At 45.4% G+C, this 21,482-nt stretch overlaps 1 protein-coding gene across 2 annotated transcripts in view; it reads right to left on the bottom strand.

Moving 5' to 3' along the window:
* Positions 1–2,172: 2,172 nt before the first annotated feature.
* SLC24A3 (solute carrier family 24 member 3) overlaps positions 2,173–21,482 on the bottom strand; it is a 117,300-nt gene continuing 97,990 nt past the window's right edge. The window contains exons 6-16 of one of the 2 annotated variants that reach the window (XM_026039236.1): positions 20,300–20,374; positions 16,734–16,759; positions 15,859–15,912; positions 14,860–15,005; positions 13,227–13,387; positions 12,489–12,765; positions 11,968–12,134; positions 10,942–11,056; positions 10,061–10,173; positions 3,521–3,586; positions 2,173–2,689 (exon numbers count right to left, since the gene is read on the bottom strand). In XM_026039236.1, coding sequence (XP_025895021.1) covers positions 2,540–2,689; positions 3,521–3,586; positions 10,061–10,173; positions 10,942–11,056; positions 11,968–12,134; positions 12,489–12,765; positions 13,227–13,387; positions 14,860–15,005; positions 15,859–15,912; positions 16,734–16,759; positions 20,300–20,374 — 1,350 coding nt within the window. In that variant the 3' untranslated portion in view covers positions 2,173–2,539. The remainder of the gene's footprint in view (positions 2,690–3,520; positions 3,587–10,060; positions 10,174–10,941; positions 11,057–11,967; positions 12,135–12,488; positions 12,766–13,226; positions 13,388–14,859; positions 15,006–15,858; positions 15,913–16,733; positions 16,760–20,299; positions 20,375–21,482) is intronic. The other variant, XM_026039237.1, reaches the window with a different exon arrangement.

Raw genomic sequence — 21,482 nt, 5'->3', positions numbered from 1 at the left:
TTTTCGCACGACGGCAAACGCATTTCCAAACAAAGTACTCCAGGCTGCACGGACAATGCAAAACTACAACACACGACAGTATTTAATGCACACCAAATAGGAAAAGTTCCTAAAAAATTCTCATGCAGTTTTTTTTGTGCCATGGGATAGGTAACAGCTATTTCGTAGAAATAGATCCAACTGGCTCCATTGGAGCAGCAGTATAAATATTCAAAAATAGAAGTAATAATAGGCCCTGACATGACTTATTTTATTTTATTTTATTTTATTTTATTTTATTTTATTTTATTTTATTTTATTTTATTTTACTTACTTTACTTTACTTTACTTTACTTTACTTTACCTTACTTTACTTTACTTTACTTTACTTTATTTCTTTCCCTTCCCCAAATCCATCCATTTCATCAGCAAGGAAACACTCCGCTGAGGAGCAGCTGGGAAATCCCAGGCGTGTGCTTGCGGGTGGATTTTATTGAAGGGTGCCACACTGCTGCTAACACTGTTGGATTTAAGGAAGCATTTCAGGTGTTTTAGTGGTTATTATCCTTATTACTCATTGCATTCCCTCCTTGGAAGAAGCAATGAGGAGGTACGTGGGACTGAGCAGCACATGGCTTTTCGCCAGGACTCGCACTCCACGTGGCTGCCAATGCAACCCACGGACCAAGGGTGATCGAGATGGAAAATAAGGTGCTGAGCTGAAGGGGAACCACGGGCAGAGCTTGGGGGAGGAGGGATAAACCATCTGTTTTCCATCATTTTGCCCAAAGAAAACTCAGGTGAAATCTTCAGGTGCAAAAGTGCAAACAAGTTGAGGAATTGGTCAAGTTGAGGAATTGGTTTACTGGGTGTGAATGGGTCTTTTTCCTTTATTTTGTTTTTTTTTTTTTTTTTTTTTTTTTTCCCTGCTACAGTTTAGTTAAGGGATTTTTTTGTTTGTTTGTTTCTTTTTACTCGGGGTTCACTGTGCCTCAACCAGCAATATTTGCCACTGTTTGTACCATAGACAAAAACACTCGCCTAGCTGGTAGAATCTCACTATGCTTTTTGCAGTGTAACATATACAAGAAAGAGGAAAAAAAAAAACAAAAAAAAAAACCCAAAAAATCATAACCAAATGAACCAGATCAGTGCTCAAAGTAAATACAACAGCCAGCACTGGCAAGAACCCACAGCATCAATACGTACGAATGCAGCGGTGACGGCGCTTCTCATGGGATGGAAACTGCCTGCGTATTAATACAGCGTTATACAAAATCTAGCGGGGCTATTGGAGTGATGAAGAGCTAAATTTCCACAATAACTTAGGTCTGTGACCAAGTCTGCGTTAAAGATATTCCACATTTTCAAAGTGCCATCTCTCCTCCATCTCTCCCGCAGGACATGTGACGAGTCCACACGATCGGCTAGCAGGTAAAGTTCAGCTGTTTAAGAAAAAATATCTGGCCAGGTCCAGTGTATTCTTTAAAGAGTGGCAAATTATGACTTCAGTAACTATGTCTGTGCAAAATATGCCTCTTTCCATTTAAAGAAACCAGTGTCTGTAACTCAGTTAAAAAAGTTTTGAGACGTATTCATTTCCTTCTTGGAACAAGTACGTCACAACTATTGAATCCCCCCCAAAACTACAGGAAAGCTCCTGATGCAGAGAAAGTTCTGACCTTTTGACTCCATGTGTGGACGGCTGAAGACCAGGACTCCTCCTCAGCAGCCCTCGGGGGCTGGCACTCAAACTATTGCTTGGAAAAACCCTTGACAGGCTAGCCATGAAACTCCGAGCTCCGTAAGGAAAAGGGCAGTGTGTGCCTCCATGTTCACCTTGCATGCCTCACCACACCTGCAAGCGATTCACTCATTCAGAAAAAAAAAAAAAAAAAAAAATCCTGCCCGATGCTTTGCCCATCTTCTCTTTGCAAGCAGCAAATCCGCTTGTATCCAAGTACCGTGGAGTGAATTCCCGTTGCACGCTGCCCCGTGGCCGTCAGGTTGTGGCAGGAGACCCAGCGCTCCACAGGAGAAGCGGCAAGAGAGGCTGTTGATTGCTGGCAATAAAAATCCCAACCGAAAAAAGAACCTCCCCTGAGCCCCCAAGTGACCATAATATTCCCACAATTCTCCTTGGAAATCCGCCCCGTACGATGTACCCTCTTCTGTGTTCTAGCAATAGTCTTAAGTCATAAATTAGATTAGTCTTCCATCAAATAACTTAAAAAAGAAGGAATTGTAGCAGACCAGTTTTGCCTGGCTTGATGCCAGTTAGCAGCCAGTTGATCTCCGGTCCCAGTCACTGTTCAAAAACGGAGCTAGGAAATCACATGAATGCTGAAAAACAACAACAAAAGAATCTTCACATCGATGCAGGATTTTTCCAGGTTGTGGTAGTTGGGGAGCAGGTAAACGGAGACGGGGCTGAGGGTCCTATGAACAGTGGACAGGAAAGACATCACGACTCAGAGGGGCACCGTGTTGCAGAGATGCCAGCCGTGGTTTGTATTGCACAGGTAAGAGGGACATCCCTCCCGACAGTCTGTCACCTGTGTTAGTGATCTCTGCACATYGGCAAGTTCACAAAGGTGAAAACGTTGAATTCCGTCATGATGGAGAAACACAGGAAGATGCCGTAGAGGGAAAGGCACACGCACCCTAGCTTCTTATCCAGTTTCCATTTGTTCATGTGGACGCCAAAGACCTGTGACAAAAGAGCGAGCCAGTCAGGAGCCTTTGGAAGMACATGGGGTGTCACCTTCTCAAAGGCAGGAGCATGAGCAGTGAGAGTGAGAGCTGGGGTAAACCAGAGCCACCAGTCCCAGTCTAACAACCTGGAGTTTCTGCAGGAAACCACGTATCTTGGCAAGAACAAACCCACTTGGTTTCCCCTGGAACATTTCCCAAGGACAAGTTCCCTTTTGCACGTGGAAAAGGCTTCCTGCGCCTCTCTGCATCTCAACCTAGAGATAAACAGTCTAAGGTTGTACCTGAATTTGCTCATTTTGCCCCCAAAACAACCTCTGGGAGCTGAAATCTTGCATTGAGGTCCCCCCTGAGCAGCTGCCCTGAGGATGTTGAAGACAGCACCAGGGTACAGAAACACTCTTCTGTTTGGCGTTTCTTGCCTAGTTTTACAATGATCTTGGCTCAGGCAAGGAATGAAACTGAATTCAACAGAAATGTCCTGTCTGAGCAAAATGTCCAGCATTTCCTGCAGCTGTCCAACAAGTGCAATTGTACATCAGTGGGCTGCTCCATCTCCAGCAGGAAACATGATTAACCACCATTACCAGTGATCATAACGATATTCAGAGGTCCTCCCACAAACATGTGAGCCACCCTGTGACAAGGAGAACTTCTGCAAAGCACCCCACTATGGTCTTGGGAAGCTCCCCATAGAAGCCACTGCTCCTATCCCTCAACACCAGACTTTGCAAACACCATTACATCGAAAAGCAAGAAAGAAAAACATGAAGAAAACCTCCGTGAAAGCACTCTTTGGGAAATGAAGAATGAAAGACTGGATACGTACTGTGACAAAAACCGATGCCAGCAAGAGACCAACCGAATAGATAAGGCCTCTGCTGTTTAACCGAATCTGAAAAAGAAGCAAGTTGTTAAAACTGTGCTGCAATTTCAAGCAACATTTTATTCCTGCTGTTAATAATCCAAGCATGCAGCCTATGAAAACCAGGCCAGCCCATTAAATCACCCATTTATTTTTACCTTCTCCCTTCTGTGCAAGGAAGAGGATCGTTAAAGGCCAGGTGTGCTCAGGACCTGAGAGCACTTCAGGTTGTTCCACTACCACAGGGGCTTTTTCATCCCTTGTGCAGTTAGATCTTCTTCCCTGTTAACTCCTACTTGAGTCCTGAATGGACAAGTCAGAAGGTTTATGTTCAATCATCACTTAACTCCTGATAAAGGTCCATAAAGTGGTGGATGCTTTCAGCTGCAGTTTTCAGAGTCTCAGCAGTCTAAACTAAGATGGCCAGCTGCATCTTTAAAGTCTAAATACCTTTAAAATAGGGGCTTATGTGACATAGACCTACAGACAGGCTGGGGTATGACTATGTTCCAAAGATGCTTCAGATGAGGGTGCTGCTTCTGGTTTTTCTGTGTTTTTTCTGTAGTGCAAGTAGGTTTTCAGGCCTTATCACTCAGCTGTGGAGGTCAAACAGCCCAGCTAACCACAGAGATCTTCCTTAAAAAGGCTGGTACGAAACACTTGCCTTGCCCTGCAGCTGCATACATGGAAAAGTGACAGCCTGAGTCTGCTCCTGCAGACGATCTGCAGAGAAATATGTAACTTCGAGGAGGAAAGTTCATCCAACCTCGCACAAGGCATGTTTTCTTTCCTCTTCAACAGCTGGATTTCCTCCTAGTCTAATAAACAATCCAGGGAGGAATTTTGTGCTACGATGACATTTGCTCAAGCGTCAACCCAGGAAACAACAGGACGTGGTGCATAACAGGCCTCTCCTCAGGGCTCATGTGGCAAGAGAAGTGGAGGTCACTCAATGCCACATCCTCCTGAGTGTCACCATCCCTGGCTCCTGRGACACCCATGGGGGCTAGCATCGCAATCAAAGTGACCACTTCACCCCCTGATGTCCCCATCACCAGCACGGGTGCAACAGTCTCACTAGTTGGACTATTCAAAAAGGGAAAGACTTGGATTGCTTCCCAGCAGGAAGGCCAAGTTTGGCACCGCCTGCCTGCCTGAAGGAGGAAAGGCTGTAATGATCCCCCTGCTAATGTAAAGTGCAGATTGTGAGGGTCAGACGGGAAGAAATGTATTTTTGCAGCCATGGAAAAAGTCTCCAGGGCCATTTCCCCTTGTACCTTCTAATACAAGTTCTGAGTAAACCCCAAAGCTTTCCTGAAACAACAGTTTCCCTTGGGGAGGACAGAGAGATGCATCATGTTCCAGTCCAGACGGTCCTTCCTTCAACACCTTCTTTCACATCTCCTGCTATGCCAAAGAGCCATAACAAGCTCCTTGTGGGGCACTGTGGCACCCTGCAGAGCAAGTGCACCAGGCTTCATCCACTGCCAGGTATCCGTGCCTTCCCTCCAGCTTCAGCGCATCCTGATGGGCCACGTAGGGCAGCTAACCGGGGTTTGCATCAGCAAAGCAGAAAGAAAATCATCTTGCAAAACGCAAACATAAGCCCAGCCTCCTCCGCACCCAAAGGAGCAGCATCTGGTCATGAAAGACTGATCCTCTTCCACAGCAAATTCCTGTCTGGATTTTCCTTTGGAGGTGGGCTGCTTGCTGAGAGCAGCAAAAAACGTCCACATGAAATGTGCCGACCGCACTGAAATTCACAGGCAGAGGAAGCTGGACTTTCTGTAAGAAAAAAGTGCAATTCATTGGGTAAAGAAGCCTTGCTGGTGAGCTCCTAGTGCTAGGAGAGCTGTGCTCAAAGCTTTCTTGGAGTAACAAGTTCTCAAGACCTCTGCACGCTTCACAGCCTGTGTTCAGAAGAGGACAGGGGCTGTCCAGGTTTGTTCAGGTACCAAATGTAAAGGTGGCCCAGACCTTGAGAGACACCATTTGCAAAACACCCTTGGGCCAAGATGGAGACGTATCTTCTAGAGGCAGACAAAACTCAATGGCAAGTGTTATGGGAGGCTGTGACCCAAACATCTGGTGGACAGTGGCAYTGGGGCTCTGAAGAAGGTGACAGAAGTGAAGGTCTTCCCACACCTGAGGGGTCCACAGTGACCTTAGCTGAAGGAGATGGGCTTCAGCAAACATCCTACATTAGCTGGAATACAAGCACACCATTTCTTCCTCCAAAGCTGGTATAGGGCATGAAGACATTTAACTATTGCGGCAGGATGAACCAGAAGACATGGGCTGCACCACAGCAGGAATGTGGGTGTAACATATTCTGATTCTCCCTACCTGCTAATATGCTTGAAGGGTTCCCTGCAACCCCTTCTTTTAGCCCAGGTCTGCACCACTYTTATAACTCATTTTTATTGCAGCCTGTCCTACTTCCTACTGTGATTCCTGTCAGCCTGAGCTCAGGAGCTTGGCAGACTGAAACTTGGTGTAAGTGCTTAAGAAAAAAGTGTCRTCGATCTGTCACATCAGGATGGAAATCAGAAGCAGCCTATTCATGGGATAACTGGTATTTCCTGCACAAGGCAATGGAACAGGCTGCTGCAGGGCACATGGAGATGTTTATGCTTCAGGAAAATAATGCTTGCAAAATTTTCAAAACTCATGGTAAGGGAGAGGAAGTCTCCTCCATTTTTAACAAAAAGCAGAGAAGGGGCCTCAGCTGAAGCTTCATCATGGAAGCAAAAGCTCAATTCTGTTTATTTAAAAATAGGAAATGCTTCTTCCCCAGGAGAGAACTGTCTGCAAAGGAAGTACTGCAAAGAGCAAAAAAATTTGCATTCCCAAACTCTCCTTTGAGGTTTGGCTTATACCTAGCAGCAAAAGCAGGCCAGATGAACTCTCTGCATAGACTGGTCAAACAAGGAAGGTTTGTAAGTGCAAAATCTGCTTTGTGCGCTTTCATTGCATCCATTTCTCATCTTCTGGTGCAGCAAATGCATAGATGTGGCTGCAGACTTCAGCTCCTGCAGGCAAGAAGGAACTGAGGCTGAAGGAAAAGCTGGAGGAAAAACAATGGAAATAAAATAAATGTGATTCCATTCTTCCGTTCTCCTTTGGCAGTTGCTGCAGGGAAAACAAGGAGTGATTGCCAAAATCCAAACTGGTTTTGCTTCAGGCTCCAAATGAGAAATTACATCAGTGGGGAAGGGCTGTGTCAGGCTTCCAGCCCCCCAGCTGCAAAAGTATCAGGTCTCCAATCTGGTTGGGGATCCTTGGCTTTCAATGTTCTTGGCTGACAGTGTAAATTCACTGTAAATCCAGCCTTCCCCAGGTCCTGCCATGGGACAGGCRTCTCAGCAACCCACGGATTCAGGACATGTGCTGCATTCCTGTCTGTCTAGAGGCACTTTCCTCTTGGACCTTTTCTGAGATGCTGAAGCACATTCAAAGAAAAGAATCTGTATGTTCCATACCACATGGTTCCCTTTGCAGAGCATATAAAACCTGCACTGTGCAACATGGAAGGCATTTCCCTCCACATGAGGGATATCTCAAAGTCTCCAGCAAGTGCAAGAGTTTACACGGGAAGAAGCTGCTGCATTGCTGCATCTGCCATGCATCGTGGATGCATTTTTTTCCCTACTAGTCAAACTTAGACTATTCAATATGAATAAAGTTGGTCTATTCTGTCTTCACCCTGAGCTGAGCTGTCCGGGGACTTTCCACTGTATTTYGTCCTCTCTTTCAAAGGAAAACATGGCCTTGCAAAATCACATTGTGGAAAATGTGAAGGTTGCCAACATTTTTCTCTTGTTTTGTGTCAGGAAGCTGTTTTGTTTGGGACGGTGTGCACTGAGCCCAGTGTGTTTTAGCCAGTGGAGTGCTCACTCTTAGGTGGCACTTCCCGATGTGATGCGAGCTAAGAGGGATGTCCTCATGCACGGAGCTTCTCAGTGCTCTCCTGCACCCAGGCTTAACTCTCACATGACATGCTCTGCCCTTTTTGTGGTTTTCAGGAAAGATATGACTGCAATTGGCTTATTAAATTGCATGTACTTTGCACATTCAGCAAAATCTATCTGCAAACACTTTAATCCCTGATCCAAAGTACAAACTAAACCTAACCTTTGCCCCGGGTCAAAAATTTTGAGAAGCAATTGTGTTTTTTGACAGCTATACAAAAGCAATCATGATCACATAAACTTTCATTTTTCTTTCCTTGTGTCTATAAGGAGGGAGAATCATTGTGACTTTGGGGACCTCCTCTTTTGTAAGAGGAGACAAACTTGGGATCCTGCTACACACCAGCAGCTGCAAATGGTGATTTTTAGCTTAAAAATCATCTGCTGCTGCAGACTTGGGTGGTGTAAACTGCTTGGCTGGAGTTTGAGAGCTTTCGCCAGGACAGCAAACCGGGCTGCTGTTAGTCCTGCCACCTGCACCCCACTGTATTCCCCATGGCAGCAGAATAATACTTCAAATAATTAAYTGGTGTTAATGTGGGGGGTTGTTTTGGTTGAAAATCCAGCTACCCAAGGATTTGGAGGGAAAGCGGCAGGCTGTGTGCGAACACTCTCTTCGCTCACTCTGGGGGAGCTTCCAAGGCTGTGTTTTGGAGCCACGTGAGCACGTTGTACAAGGGCTGATTTGGGTGTGCAGAACAGTAGCAACATTGTTTGCCCTCCATGGGAGCTGGCTGCTTCTGCTTAGCCACTTGTTTGCATCCTTTTCAATGAAAAAAAAAAAGAAAAAAGAGAAAAAATGCAACCATAACAAATATAGGGATGAGCTACTCATGAGAGAAAGGGGTTTTATTCCTACAACAATCCTTTCCGTTTTGTTCTCAGTCCCTAAGTCTTGGGTACTCATGCGTCATCCAACTAAACTGAAATATTAGTTCTGTCAAAAGGGTGCCTTCATCCTGAACCCTCTTCTCTAGGTCTCCTGCCATGAGGTTGTTGTATCTGAGGTTGGTATGAGAAGTGTGGGCTCACTCTTMGCCCTGCGCCAACACCAGGAAAATGGCTGCAGGCAGAGAGCCCTGCTCTGAGGGATGGTGACCCTACCTGTTCGTCTCATTTGTYCTCCAGTAGGTTTCCTGCTTGCCAGGGAATTGGATTCAGGGTGGCCATGTATGGTTTCTGCTGATCCTGTCCTGAATTCCTACACTGAACTAAAAGGTAGGTCAGTGATGCTACAAACACGCAGTTTTCTTTCAGGTATATTTCCTATATTTCTTTCAGGAAGTTCCATCTGCRTGTGAGGAAGAACTTCTTTAGTGTGAGGGTGACAGAGCCCTGGCACAGGCTCAACCAGGGAGGCTGTGGAGTCTCCTTCTCTGGAGGTCTTCAAAACTCACCTGGATGCCACCGTGTGCCTCATGCTCTAGGTGTCCCTGCTGGAGCAGGAAGGTTGGACTAGATGATCTCTAGAGGTCCCTTCCAACCTCATCCATTCTGTGATTCTGTAATTCTGTGATGTTGGGATTCTTCAGCCTGGAGAAGGCTCAGAGGGATCTTATCAGCATGCATGAATATCTGATGGGTGAGAGCAAGGAAGACGGAGCCAGGCTCTTCTCAATGGGATCCAGTGACAGGACAAGAGGTAATGGGCACAAATTGAAATACAGAAGGTACCTTTTAAACACAGGAGAAAACTCTCTACTGTAAGGACAACTGAACACCAGAACAGGCTGCCCTAGAAGGTTGTGGGGTCTCCATCCTTCCAGATGGTTGGAACCTCACTGGACATGATCCTGGACAACCTGCAGCAGTTGGCCCTGCTTGAGCAGAGAGGTGGGATTGGAAGAGCTCCAGAGGTCTCTTCCAAATTCAGAAATTCTGCAATTCTGTAATTCTGTAGCCTGTAACTTGGCTCTCCTCTGTCCTGTACTGAGTACTGTCTAGTYATTACTCTTCCCTCTTGGGAACAAAACTTTCAACAGCTTTGCAGGGGTGGGGTGGGGTTGTTTTTTCATCGGGGGACTAAAGAAGTAAGTTTTTTTTWAATTTGGGAATTGTTACTGGCATTGGATTTCTCAAAGAAGCTGCTCTGCTGTTTCCTAGTGATCAGGCTCTGAAACCTCATGGTTATTTAATAGCTCCCTTCATTTTCCAGTGTTAACAGTTCACTAACAGTAAATCTGCAGATTTGCTCTGACCTTTTACTTTCTACCTGTGTGTTTTAGCCCTTGATCTCATTAAAAATAGGATTATTCTCCTTATCATGAATAAATTCCAGTGCACAAATTCACAGTATACATGGTGAGTTAGCTTATTTCAGTGCAGACTGAAGCACATGTCCTGCCTTCACTTGTACTCCAAAACCTGGGGCATGTCTTTTGAAAATTGACTGCTGCTTCCCTTAAATAATAGCAGCATGACACTATTTGTTTCCTCAAATCCAATCCACAAAATTTGATCTAACCAGTGTGTGTAAAAGTCTAGCTTTAAGAATAAATAAATAAAATATCATGCAACCGAGCATAGGACTTACGTATGAACCATAATTCACTGCTAGGGTCTGTAAAGCCCACGGGAGGCCTAGGCCAATTAAAATATCAAAAACGTTGCTTCCGATGGAGTTGGACACAGCCATATCCCCCATACCTGCAGGAACAGAAACCAAGAACAATCACCCATGAGAACACGTTAATCTGAGTGAATCCAGACGATTTCCATTGATTAAAGCAGAGTTAAGTCTCTTCCTTCTCCCCCTCTCTCTCCTCATCCTACAGGCCATCATCAGGAAAAGATGGATCCCTTTTCTATGATTATCTGGGGATTTCCCTCAGCCACTCCTGGGGACTCTTAACCATTGGCTCTGCTGGCTCTCCCTYCATGCCACCCTTGCTTTACTGCAACCATGAGACATGAGTTTCTGTATCCGACTGGTTAGATTTGGTCTTCAGTTATTCTAATTTGACTAACATGTTTCATGAAGAACCATCTTCTTCAACCCCATAAGCTGCATTCCCAACTCTTTTCCTCTTAAAGAACCTGATCCAAAAGCCATTAGGCAAAAGAAGAAAAGGTTTCTTAAAAAAAAAAAAAAGTGTTTTCCAGTGCTTACATAATATTCTACACAGATCTACAAAATTGATATTATAAAAAGAAAAAAAAGAAAAGAAATATACCTTTGAACTTCTGGGGAAGGCTTGAAGTTGGCAACGGTGCCAAAACATTTTGGTGTTACCTGCTTTGCAATAGCAACATAATTCTTCTTCTTCCTTTTAAACCTCAGCTTTTAAACCTTTTAAACCTTTAAACCTTCCTTTTAAACCTTCTAAACAGGGGAAAGGGCTGTGAAGGTTCTACATTTGGGGAAGGAAGATGACCCCTCGAACACCTTGACAGCAAGGCGCTGCGTGCGCCCACCTTGCCGTGCGACGATCAGGCTGGCCATGCAGTCTGGCACGCTGGTTCCTGCCGCCAAGAAGGTGATGCCCATGATCACATCCGGAATTCCCAGCGTGTAGCCAATGATTGTAACCTACAGGGAGAAATTTAAACGTCAGGGTGTCTGCGAAAAGCAAAATCACAGACCAGCTTGGGCCAACACTGCAAGATTTACTGGTCAGTCTAACCCATCCTTTCTTCTTCTTTTTTTTTTTTTTTTTTTTTTTTTTAAATTAAAGGAGAAGCAGTAACAGGGTTTTTTTTGGTATATTCATCACTTGGCAGAAGATAGTACTGACCTACTATGTACTTGTTTTCAACCATAATTTTCTGGACATTAACCTGGAAAAGAGGCTCTATGCAGGCCAACTACTGGGTGCAACAGAACTCCTCATGATGGCTGATGATTCAAGGCATTAGCACACACAAGACATTACCACATACAGACATTAAAACAGCCTGCAAGTTAATTATWTTATGAGCATATTATATACAGGTCATATCCCAAAGATATTGAAAGTATTTCCCTGTAGCAGAAAGGCGATTCCTTTAATGCCTTTTGCTTCTTTGCCATGCAGCCTGTGGTAAATTAGTGCTCTCTGAACTGATTTCTCTTCTGAAGTGTTGGAGGCCTTTGCTGAATGATGCCAGGTTTCCTATGAGCCACATTTAGCTGCACAGAGCAAGGAGAAAAGCTCAGTCCATGCCGATAGGTGCTATCCTGAACTCTGTGCAGCATGGCCTGAGAAATGCGAACCATCTGTTGCAAGCAACACAGTGACCCAGCAGACCCTGGTATTCTAGCTATGGAAAGCTGGGAGAGCTTTCCCTTGGAAACACTTCATCCTTGCAGATGAAAAGCAAGAGGAAACAAGTAACTTTTCGTTGCCTGCTCAGAATAACAAAAGTCATTAAAAATAATAATAAAAGAAAAGTCTTCTACCCTGACACTCATTTTTGCCTTTTGTTAGCACAAGAGCGGTTCCTGCTTTAGCGGGTACATACCATCCACACCATCATGTAGGAAAAAGCAGCAATCCAAAGGGTAGAAGAAACAAAGGTAACCATGAACCATTTTTCCAAGTGGGGTTTGTTACAATTGGGCACTGTGAAGTACAGGACAAAACTCAATGGCCAYGTGAAGAGCCACTTCAGGATTTCAGTCTTACCAGCTGCAAAATAAGAAACAGGGGAAAAAATCATAATTCTGGTCTACTTTAATCCGGCACACTTTAGTCTAGTATTTTTTTTAATTTTCATGAGCAAGAGGCCAGGCTACTCTCAGCTTAAGTGCTGTGCAAGCGGCTAAGACAGGACACCTCTTGTTCAGAGGAGCACAGCACAAGGGAAGGAGRGAAGCTGAGAGGGTGGCCATGGGACCAACACAGGAGCTTCAGAGCCTGTGCCTGGGGTGAACCCAAGGCCAGGGGTCTGCATCCTGAGAGCTTTCTGCTCGTCTGATGCTTGCTGGCATGCCCARCCTGAGCATTGCTTTCTGGAAGAACCCAAACCCAGGAGCTTCTTACTGGGGAGGTCAAAAGGTGTGTATGGCCCTTCAGGGTCATCATTGTCATCTTCTTCTTCCTCTTCCTCATCGTTTTCATTGTTTTCATTATCCTCGTTCTCATTCTCCGTCTCATTGCCGGCCTCAGCCACRTCTTCGTCTCGCCTTGTGCCATTCATGCCCCGCTCACTGGAGTTGCTTGGCCCTGTGCCGTTCTCAACAACGTGCTTGATGGGTATTTTGATCGCGACTTCTGACTCGCCATTGGTGTAAGCCCTGCTGTTGATCAGCCTTTGTCTCTGTAACACAGATACAAATTCTTGCTGAAATGAAGATTTTTTTAAAGAGATGAGGAGGGAGAGAGACAGAAAGAGACATGCCAAGAAATGTAGATTCAAGGCAGGGGGATTCCAAGATGAGAGGTCAGACTCAGTGGAATATCAGGCTGTAAAACAAATGCAAGTGATATCAATATCAGACCAAGACTGTGGGTACCTACTGCAAGCAATAGCTGCAGGTAGTGTAGCCTCGGCCACCTATAGCTTTCTTTACTAAAGTCTCCATGGGGGCTGATGTCAGTGGATGATTTAGTAGAGCCCTGGGCAGGAAGATCAAATCTAGGAAAATTCCAGTTGGGATCCCACAAATCTACTGAATTTCATTTCAACCTGAACGCTGCTGTAGGAAGGGATGAATTCAGAAAGAAAGAGAGAGATAAATATATATATGTGTGTGTATATAKAAATGATATAACACATACCTCATTGATCAACATGCGGCTGGCCATTGAGAGACGGGTTTTGGGAGGAAAGTGGCTGGTTATCATTATCCGGAGGCCAGCCTCAGAAAATGAAAGCTGGTGTGGGTAGGCAGAGAGCAGCTCGTCCACCATGATCACTGAGGCTTTGCGGTGGAAATTCCCTGCATCCAAGGGATAAGGAGAAACTGAAGCCTCTCAACGTCCCACAAGGGTCTCTGAAGAATAAATCTGTGCATCTGTAAATCCAGAGGGCCCATCTAAAAACCATTCTTTCAGCTACTGCCATTTAAAATATGCCTCTTTAGTCCTTAATTTCTGCATTTCTTTTTAAAACAAATCACCACTATGGTGCCTCTACTCATGCTCATTATTACAAAACTAAATCTACCCTCCACAACTCATCAAAGGCTGTGTTAAGCTGAYGGTTGCTTCCACCAAGACCTGGAAGCCTGCTGTTCCATGGGAGCAACCTGCCAGGAGGCATCAAAGGAGAAAGGACACACTGGGCAGACGGTGAAAACATGCTCCAGCTGGGGCACAGGTATGAGGTCAAAGCCTTAACTTAGGGAGCACAAACACCAGTGTCTATAAGCTCTGTAGGTCAAGACCATGGCTTTTTCTGTACTTTGCAGGCTGTGCAGGATTTTAACTGATAAGCCACAACTGCAACTGATAGTGGGGACACCTGACACAGCCATGCCTTTTGTTACAAGCTTATTATTGCCATGCCTTTTGCCTCATGATATTGCTCTTTACTGCTGTATCCTCAGGCCTACAGAAGAGCATCCTCCTCATCCTCTCAGCCTTTCTGCCTGGGAAGGTTTCCACGGAGCAGATACAAACATGTGGGGTCTTTCCTAGTCATCCCAGTAGAAACTGCCAAGTGTTTTTTTCCCAGGACTTTCTTTCCAACCTGMATTATGTGGCACTGGTAGGAACTGCAACTACCCTCCTGCTACCAGGAATGCTACAAACTCTTGCAGCTCTTGCCTTCTCTGCTCCAATGAGTAAATGTTCAAAAATAAACCCAGGACTTGAGACACAGCTGCACCAGAAGGCAGGCTGAGCATGTCAAAGCTAAATCCCACAGCCCAAACTGTTCCATTCGCTTGTATTCCCGAGGGACCTGGGAACGCCTGAGCGAGCAAGGAAGGCCTGAGCTTAGGGTCATGATTTAAATCAAATGGAGAAGATTTGCACTGAAGTGACATCAACCACTTAGAGATCATTTATGTGCAWAAGTTTGGCATGCTGAGGACGGCGGGTGAATTGATAGCACCCTATCAAAGCAGCACCCCCTCCTTCTCCTGTGGTGACACATACCCAGGCTTAAGCATGTTTTTCCTCCTGTTCAGTTTATGTCACTTTGTGCATTAAATGCATTGAGAACAGCTGGAAGTGCATGGTCTGAAGCTGCAAGCAGCTGCTCTACTAGGCAAACCATTGGCAAGAAGGGGACGGCCATCACCCTGGCATCGGGCTGCTGGCTCAGAGGGCTTCAAATGCCATGACTTGCAAAAGGGCTATTGTTTTTTTATGGCATTGCTAATAACATACTGCTTCCCACGCCACACAACTGATGGACCAGCTTGAATAAAACCCTCATAAGGAGGCAACAAGTAGGGTGACTTACTGGAACAGTTACCTTTCTTTAGCAATACCACTGTGGCGTCACAGTTGCTGTTATCATCCATTTCCGTGTTGCTCGCTAACCCGTTCACCATGTTGGCAGCACCTTTGGTCTTCCTTTCGAAGCAGTGATGGATGGTCGAGTTGTACCTGGGTGAAGGAAACACACTGCAGCTGTTAACATTGATTTAGAACCTCTGAGACCCAGCTAAGCACGGGGAGGAAAGTCCTCTGCATTGTGGAAACCCAGCTAGGGCAGGCTGCGGCTCTAGTTACATTGCTTCCAAAGCAACCCAAAGCCAGAGCAAAGACACATGTGGACTTGTGTTTCCCTGCAAACCAGTCCCCCTTACCTCTCGCACTGGGAATTGCTCTCATAATATTTACCCTGCTTATAGCTGCACAACACAGCTCTAATCGCACTTGCTGGGACAAGACCCACTGGTGTGTCTGGCAGCCGGCAGGTTTTGTTTAATGTTCCAGCTTGAATTTGGGTTTCCTTTCCACTGGCTTCAGAAAACAAGGTGGGAGGGATTGGGAGCAAGCAGCAGCCTAGGCTTTTCTACCACGGTCAGCCACATTTCACCCCTCGATGCCTAGAAATCAGCATGGGCTGCACTGCAACTTCCCTGGGGAGCATGGAATTACAGAGGGGCATGKGGAAGCAGATGCAATCCCCCTCACTTTCATTTCTTAGTAGGGATGCTAAAGAGACCAGGGGAAGATCAGTGGCCAGGTCAGRAGGTGGCTGTTTTGGTGAGGCTTGGAGACAATTCAGTTCTCCAAGTCACCCTAGGGAAGTGTTGCCACATTACACCTCTGGTCTTCGGATGAGCACAATGGACATCCTGACTTGCTGACTAGAACAGTGACAGCTGAAATGTGGTGGGTGACCGGGCAGTGGGACAGGAACCTCCAGCCTGTGTCTCTCCTGGGCCACCTCTGCAGGCCCCGAATAGGCTTCGGAGATGGGAGCTGGAGCAGCAGGATGTGGTGCACTTACTTCATGATAACGATGTAGATGGCATACATCAGCACTAGGACTAAGGACTCCCACCTGCAAACCAAAGCAACACCGGTCAGATGCTGGAGGATGCTGTAAAAGGGCTCGACCCTCTCTGCTTGCTTTAATGCATCTSCAGGGGAGCACATGGGTAAGGAAGTGGTTTGCCACCACAGGCCCTATGGAAAAATCCCCTTGTGTGGCACTTGCTGCAGACTAAGACACATGGGACGGAGGTCCTTTAAGGAAGACTATTATCTGAGATGCTACATGGGCCATACCAGTATCTCCCTCCCTGCTTCCTGCAGTTCAGCCCTCAGCTTCCTCATTGATGTGTTTTAGTAGAGGACACGGTCAAACTGAATTGGGCCTCAGTGCAATTTTATTCAAATACAAAACCAAAACAAAAAAACCCAGCAAAACAGGCCATTGCAAAACTCTGTGTTTTAGCAATCCTTTTGTGAAGTGAAACATCGCTTCCCTGGGGAGAATAAGTTTAAGCAAACATGTGCTGCAAAAAGGCTGCCTCCCCCTAGTGCTTGCAATCCAAATAATCCTGGATGTGAGGGAAATCAAAGCTACCACYAGCCTCTGCCAAGGCCAGAGATGCCCCAAAAACTAAGGATGAAAACAAAACATTGCAATCATTTTTTAAAGGTTTTGCAGCCCTCCTAGCCTACAATAGCAACTGCAGCCTATGTAGAGACATTTGTAAATGTTTAAGATATTTAAACATTTAAGTGTCTGTATATATTTAGATATCTAGTGGTCATCCTCTCATTAGCTTTTTCCCTGTTAGCCCATTTCTTTTGTGCTCTTGTGCCAGGGTTGGAACAAAACAATGAGAAAAAGACTTCACTGCTCTGTATACTCACCAAGAAACCTTCTCGTCATAAATAAACTGTGGAGGAAAAGTTGAAAAAGAGGCATGTCAGAAACAAAACACAAGCAGAAGAGCTTCTGAGCTGAGCGGGGCATGGAGCAGCTGTGGGCTCAGCATGATGTCCTGCCCTACCCTCTCAACCAGYCCATAGGATGTCCCTGCTCCAGAGCATGGCTGGGTCTTCTTCCCAATGGCTRTGAGAACCTCCATATGAAACCACCCAGCCAAATACACCCACCACAACTGCTTCAGCCTTCCTGCAGCCCTATGCTCATGCCCCCATGATAATGCCCATGAGAGATGTTTCSTGTCTGTGAGAGAGGTTGCATGCCCATGGGAGACGCTGGGTGCCTGGGAAGACGCTGTGCTGTGCAACTGGAGCAAGGGGCACCTTGCCCGGTTTCCAGCACTGGAGGAGGCCGACTGCAGGCTGCTTCTGTTGGTGGCCAGTAGATGGCTGTCCTGTTTCACCGCTGGGACTATCTTGCCCAGTTCGGGCCTCCGGCAGCTTGCCAGGCTCCCCTCTGCTGCTGCCTTGGCTGTGAGAGTGGGGTGCGCGTTACCACCCCTCATGGCCAGGGCCCTGCTGCCCCTAGGCCCAGCCCACGCGTGGCACAGCCATGCCCACTTCCTAGACACCCAACAGCCCCTTTGGGCGATGGGACACCTGCAAATGGTGCTCCACCAGCTTGCCACAGGGAAACTGGAGGCTGAGCCCCGACCAGCGTATACTCTGGAAGAGACAAGGGCCGAGGCTAAGCTGTAGATGGTGGCCAACACTTCATAATGGCTAGGTTGTAAATAGGGGCCAATGCTTCATCATAGCCGAGTGACAGGTTGGTAGGCCTATACTTCATCATGRCCTTTCTGAGAGGTCTGCACCATTATCACACACATAGCAGCCCTACAGCTCCTTGGCCTAGAAAGCCACTGTGCCCAGCATTTTACTTTCACGAGGGGGTTACTTTCCTTCTACTCTTTCTAAAGCATCTATATGTGATTTGAACTCAGTGCTGGATGAAGAGATGCAAGCAGTGCTTTTGCATTAGGAAAGCCCCTCCATGGAAGCAGCATCAAGGAAGGAAAGCAGATGACCTTTTGAAAGCACAGCAGAATACTTCCCTTAAGCTACAGAGCCTGCAAATAGCAACTCTTGTTTGGTAGCAAGCACCAAACAGTCATTATATCCTTTGCTGGAAGAAAACATGACTACAGAACATTATGCATGTTCTAAGATGACTCCACTCACCGTGATTTCATCTGACAATGACTATTTTGGGCTGCAATGGGTTGGTGTGGTAGGACACAAAAACATGTGCAGTGACCTTTGTGATCAGAAATAGCACCAATCCTACTTTCTTCACTAACGWCTTTGATCATGTCCCTCCAAGTTAAGAAACACTGATATCTTTTTCCTTTCAAGGGGAATAAGAAATAATGGTTTTGACAAGCTTTAATGGGTGACAGGGCATCCTCTCAATATTATTTTCAGGGCAAAAATACTGCAACACCAAGTCAAGGTGAGGTATAGGTGATAAACAGACTTAATCTGCTTATAGCCTCTGTGATTCAGAGTTCACCCAATCTTATCACCTGGTCAGTAGTACTCAGCAGGTGAGTCCTCTGCTGTTCTATTTTCAATGCAATCCCTTTCCTGGTGGCAATGGAAGGAGACGAGCAGAATATCAAGGTTTTTTTTTAAGTCCATAACCTGATATCCATAACCCCATAATCCATAACCTCAAAATACTCAATAATGGAAAGAGTGTATTTACTTCCTCATATGCATATTTACAAGTAGGCAAGACAAARCTGTTACGGAGTGCATCCCATACTGGAGCACTGGAGAAGCTAAGCCAAGGCTTAGGAACACAAATAGTAGTATCCTGGTATGAAGGGCTGCAGTCCCAAAGCAGAAGACCTGCTGAAGTTTTGTAACCTTCAAGAAGAGCTTTYACAGAAATAGAAAACAGGAGACCAGAGCTTTCTTTGGAATAACAAAGATGTCAATTCAATGCGCACTATCAACTGTAGTTATACATGACAGGTAGCTAGGAGTTTCAGTGATGTGTTGGGCACGGGAAGACAAGAATGAGTCTCAGCATATGAAAGCCACTGACTACACAAGGATKAACTGGCCATGAAAAATGCCACCTTGCTTGAAGGATGGCAAATCCAATGGCAAGGTCAACAAGACCTTTAATTTGCCTGCCATCAGGCAATAAATGAAACAGCCAATCCAGAAAAGAAGAGGTTAAATGTCAGGCAGCTGCCCATAYGTGTGCTTCCCTTAGAGTACACTAAGAGGATGACTGCTGGCTTGGATATGTATCTTTATGCTCATACTATGCAGCTTATTCCAATTTGGAGGAGTAGCTGAGTTTATTGTTTAGGAATACATTTTTGGTATGATGTTGCTGTTGAGCTATCAAGGAAAAGAAAGAGTTTTTTGTTTCACAGCTCATTGCTAATAATTATGTAGCTTTTATTCTGGCAGCAGCATTGATGAATGAAGTAGACTGGAGACAAGCTATTTTTCAGAAGTTGCTAAAAGCTGACCTTGCAGTGCAGGAAGCAGAAGTACAAACAAGCCAAGGCAAACCCTTGGATATTTCAGAGGCAGGCACCTGTACCTACAGAATATATACATGGTATACAGGCATCCGCAGAGACAAAGCGAAACAAAACACATGGTTGAAATCGTGATGAATGAAAATTGGTTTTAGAACCACAAGCTTTAGCTCCACCATCAGCTTTAGAAACACAAGCATTCGTCTTTGACTATAAAGTTCCCTTCTTGCTCACAAACAAAGGCTAAACCCATAAAATCACTTCTATTCTCCAGGGGAATCTAGGGTCTTCATGTCCATGGAAAAAAAGAATCATGAAAGACAGTACCTGTTACCAGGAAATTCAGRTTTTGCATTTCCTGACTTTGCTTTGTGTTGGCTGCAAAAGTTACACTAAGGAGATAGCTGGGTCTTAAGCACTCCGGATAAGATTTCTTCACTGATTTGAGGAGATGCAAAGCACTTACGGAGCTTGTTGAAAGCTGGATTAGGAGCAGCATTGAGAATTACTGAAACTGTAAACTTCACAAGATGATTTGCTGATAGTGTGCACTGAGTAAGACTTAYGTGTGGAGAGATCTACCACATTGTAATGCTTTGTAGCTGTTGAGGATCTCTTTCTTTTGGGCATAAATGATGCTTCCATATTGGTATGTAAGACTTTTCTGAGAAGCATGGCCAGTAGAAAACAGGAAGGGTTGCTGCATGGAGAAGACAGAACTGCATGTCCCTGTCAAGGTGGGAAGTGGGGCTGTCACATGGGGATTTAACTCTGTGTTTGGCTCGAGGCTCTCAGGACCTTCCTCYATCATTTACTCTTGGGTCAAGCTCTTTGATAGAATCAGAGAGATAACAAATACATCTGTACATGATTCCTAGGACCTTGGCCACTAGATTACACGTTCTTTACAGGCCACCTTCTGAGGCTGCAGCAGACTCATGGACTCCCATGGAGGAGTAACATGTACAGCAACCTTCAAAAACTTACCACAATGAGTGCAATGACGGACAGCGTATAGTAGATTGAATCTCTCAAGAGACTCCATGACGACAGTGCAACCACCTGGGGAAAGATGCAAAGGAGAGTCTGTCAGGAAGTATGTGATTGTTAACACTCTGGGTGTAAGCTGGCCCCATACATGCTAGGATATGTGGTATGAGATTGAAGTAGGGCTTTCTGAGACTGCTTGATGGAAGGCACTTGGGAGATGGAGGGTTATGGCCAAATCTGAAAAGCAAAAGTTATAAGTAAGGTCAGAGGCAGCACTTTCCATGCTAAGCCACAGTCTGGCCTTCAGCACACCTACAGAGTCCAAAGGCTTTGAGAGTATCAAAGCAGTTTGTTAGCAGCTAATGGTAGGTGGGAATGGGCTTAGCAATTCGATTAGGGAAAGTCAAGGCAGCAAGAAAGATGAGTGAAAACAAAAGCTGGCTCTTCTCAAGCATTTATATGCCATTATACAAACAGCATATATATAATGCCATAATATACCACTTGAGTAATGCTTTGTGAAAGTCTGAAGGCAAGAAGCCTTAAGTTCATATACTTTACCAAAAGAAGAAAAAATGAGTTAGGTGCATGAGAAGGATGAGAGTTCTATTTCCTTGCACTTTACAGAAAGCACCTGTGGGTACAACCTTCAATATACCATGTTCATGTAGCATCTCCATATTAACAGATGACATAAAATTAAGAATTGCTAACAAATTAACACCCTGWCTAGACTCACTGATTTAACTGCATGGGCAGAAGGGCTTGCTGATGTTGAGCAGTTCACAGAGTTGCTAATGATATATTAGGGGGCCTGAATGACCTACAAAGTCCACAATGAAGCTGGTGGAGGGAAGAAACCTTCTCTTGGTATGAGAAATGAGGCATCTGTTTTTAAYACCTGGGACCCAGGGAACACTCTGTCTCTGGATGTCTTCAAGTCATGATCTGTCCGCTGGGCTACCTATGGTAACGGGCAGCTGCACAGCGTGTGTTATGGACCAACTGAGACTAGATGTTTAATGATTTCCTCTTACTTTAAATCTATGAAGAGAACTGGGGTTTCTCYGTACAGCACACAGAGACCTCAGATGGATGGAAAACTCCCCAAATACTAAGTCATTCCTTAACTTCCTTAACCACTAATGCTGGAGGAGGTGCAGACAGCCATGTGGTAGTA

This window comes from Nothoprocta perdicaria, unplaced genomic scaffold, assembly GCF_003342845.1.
Source record: "Nothoprocta perdicaria isolate Ctin4 unplaced genomic scaffold, notPer1 scaffold_224, whole genome shotgun sequence".
Lineage (NCBI taxonomy): Eukaryota > Metazoa > Chordata > Aves > Tinamiformes > Tinamidae > Nothoprocta > Nothoprocta perdicaria.
Note: the sequence above shows the minus strand (reverse complement) of the source record. Positions and strands in the feature narration are given on the sequence as shown.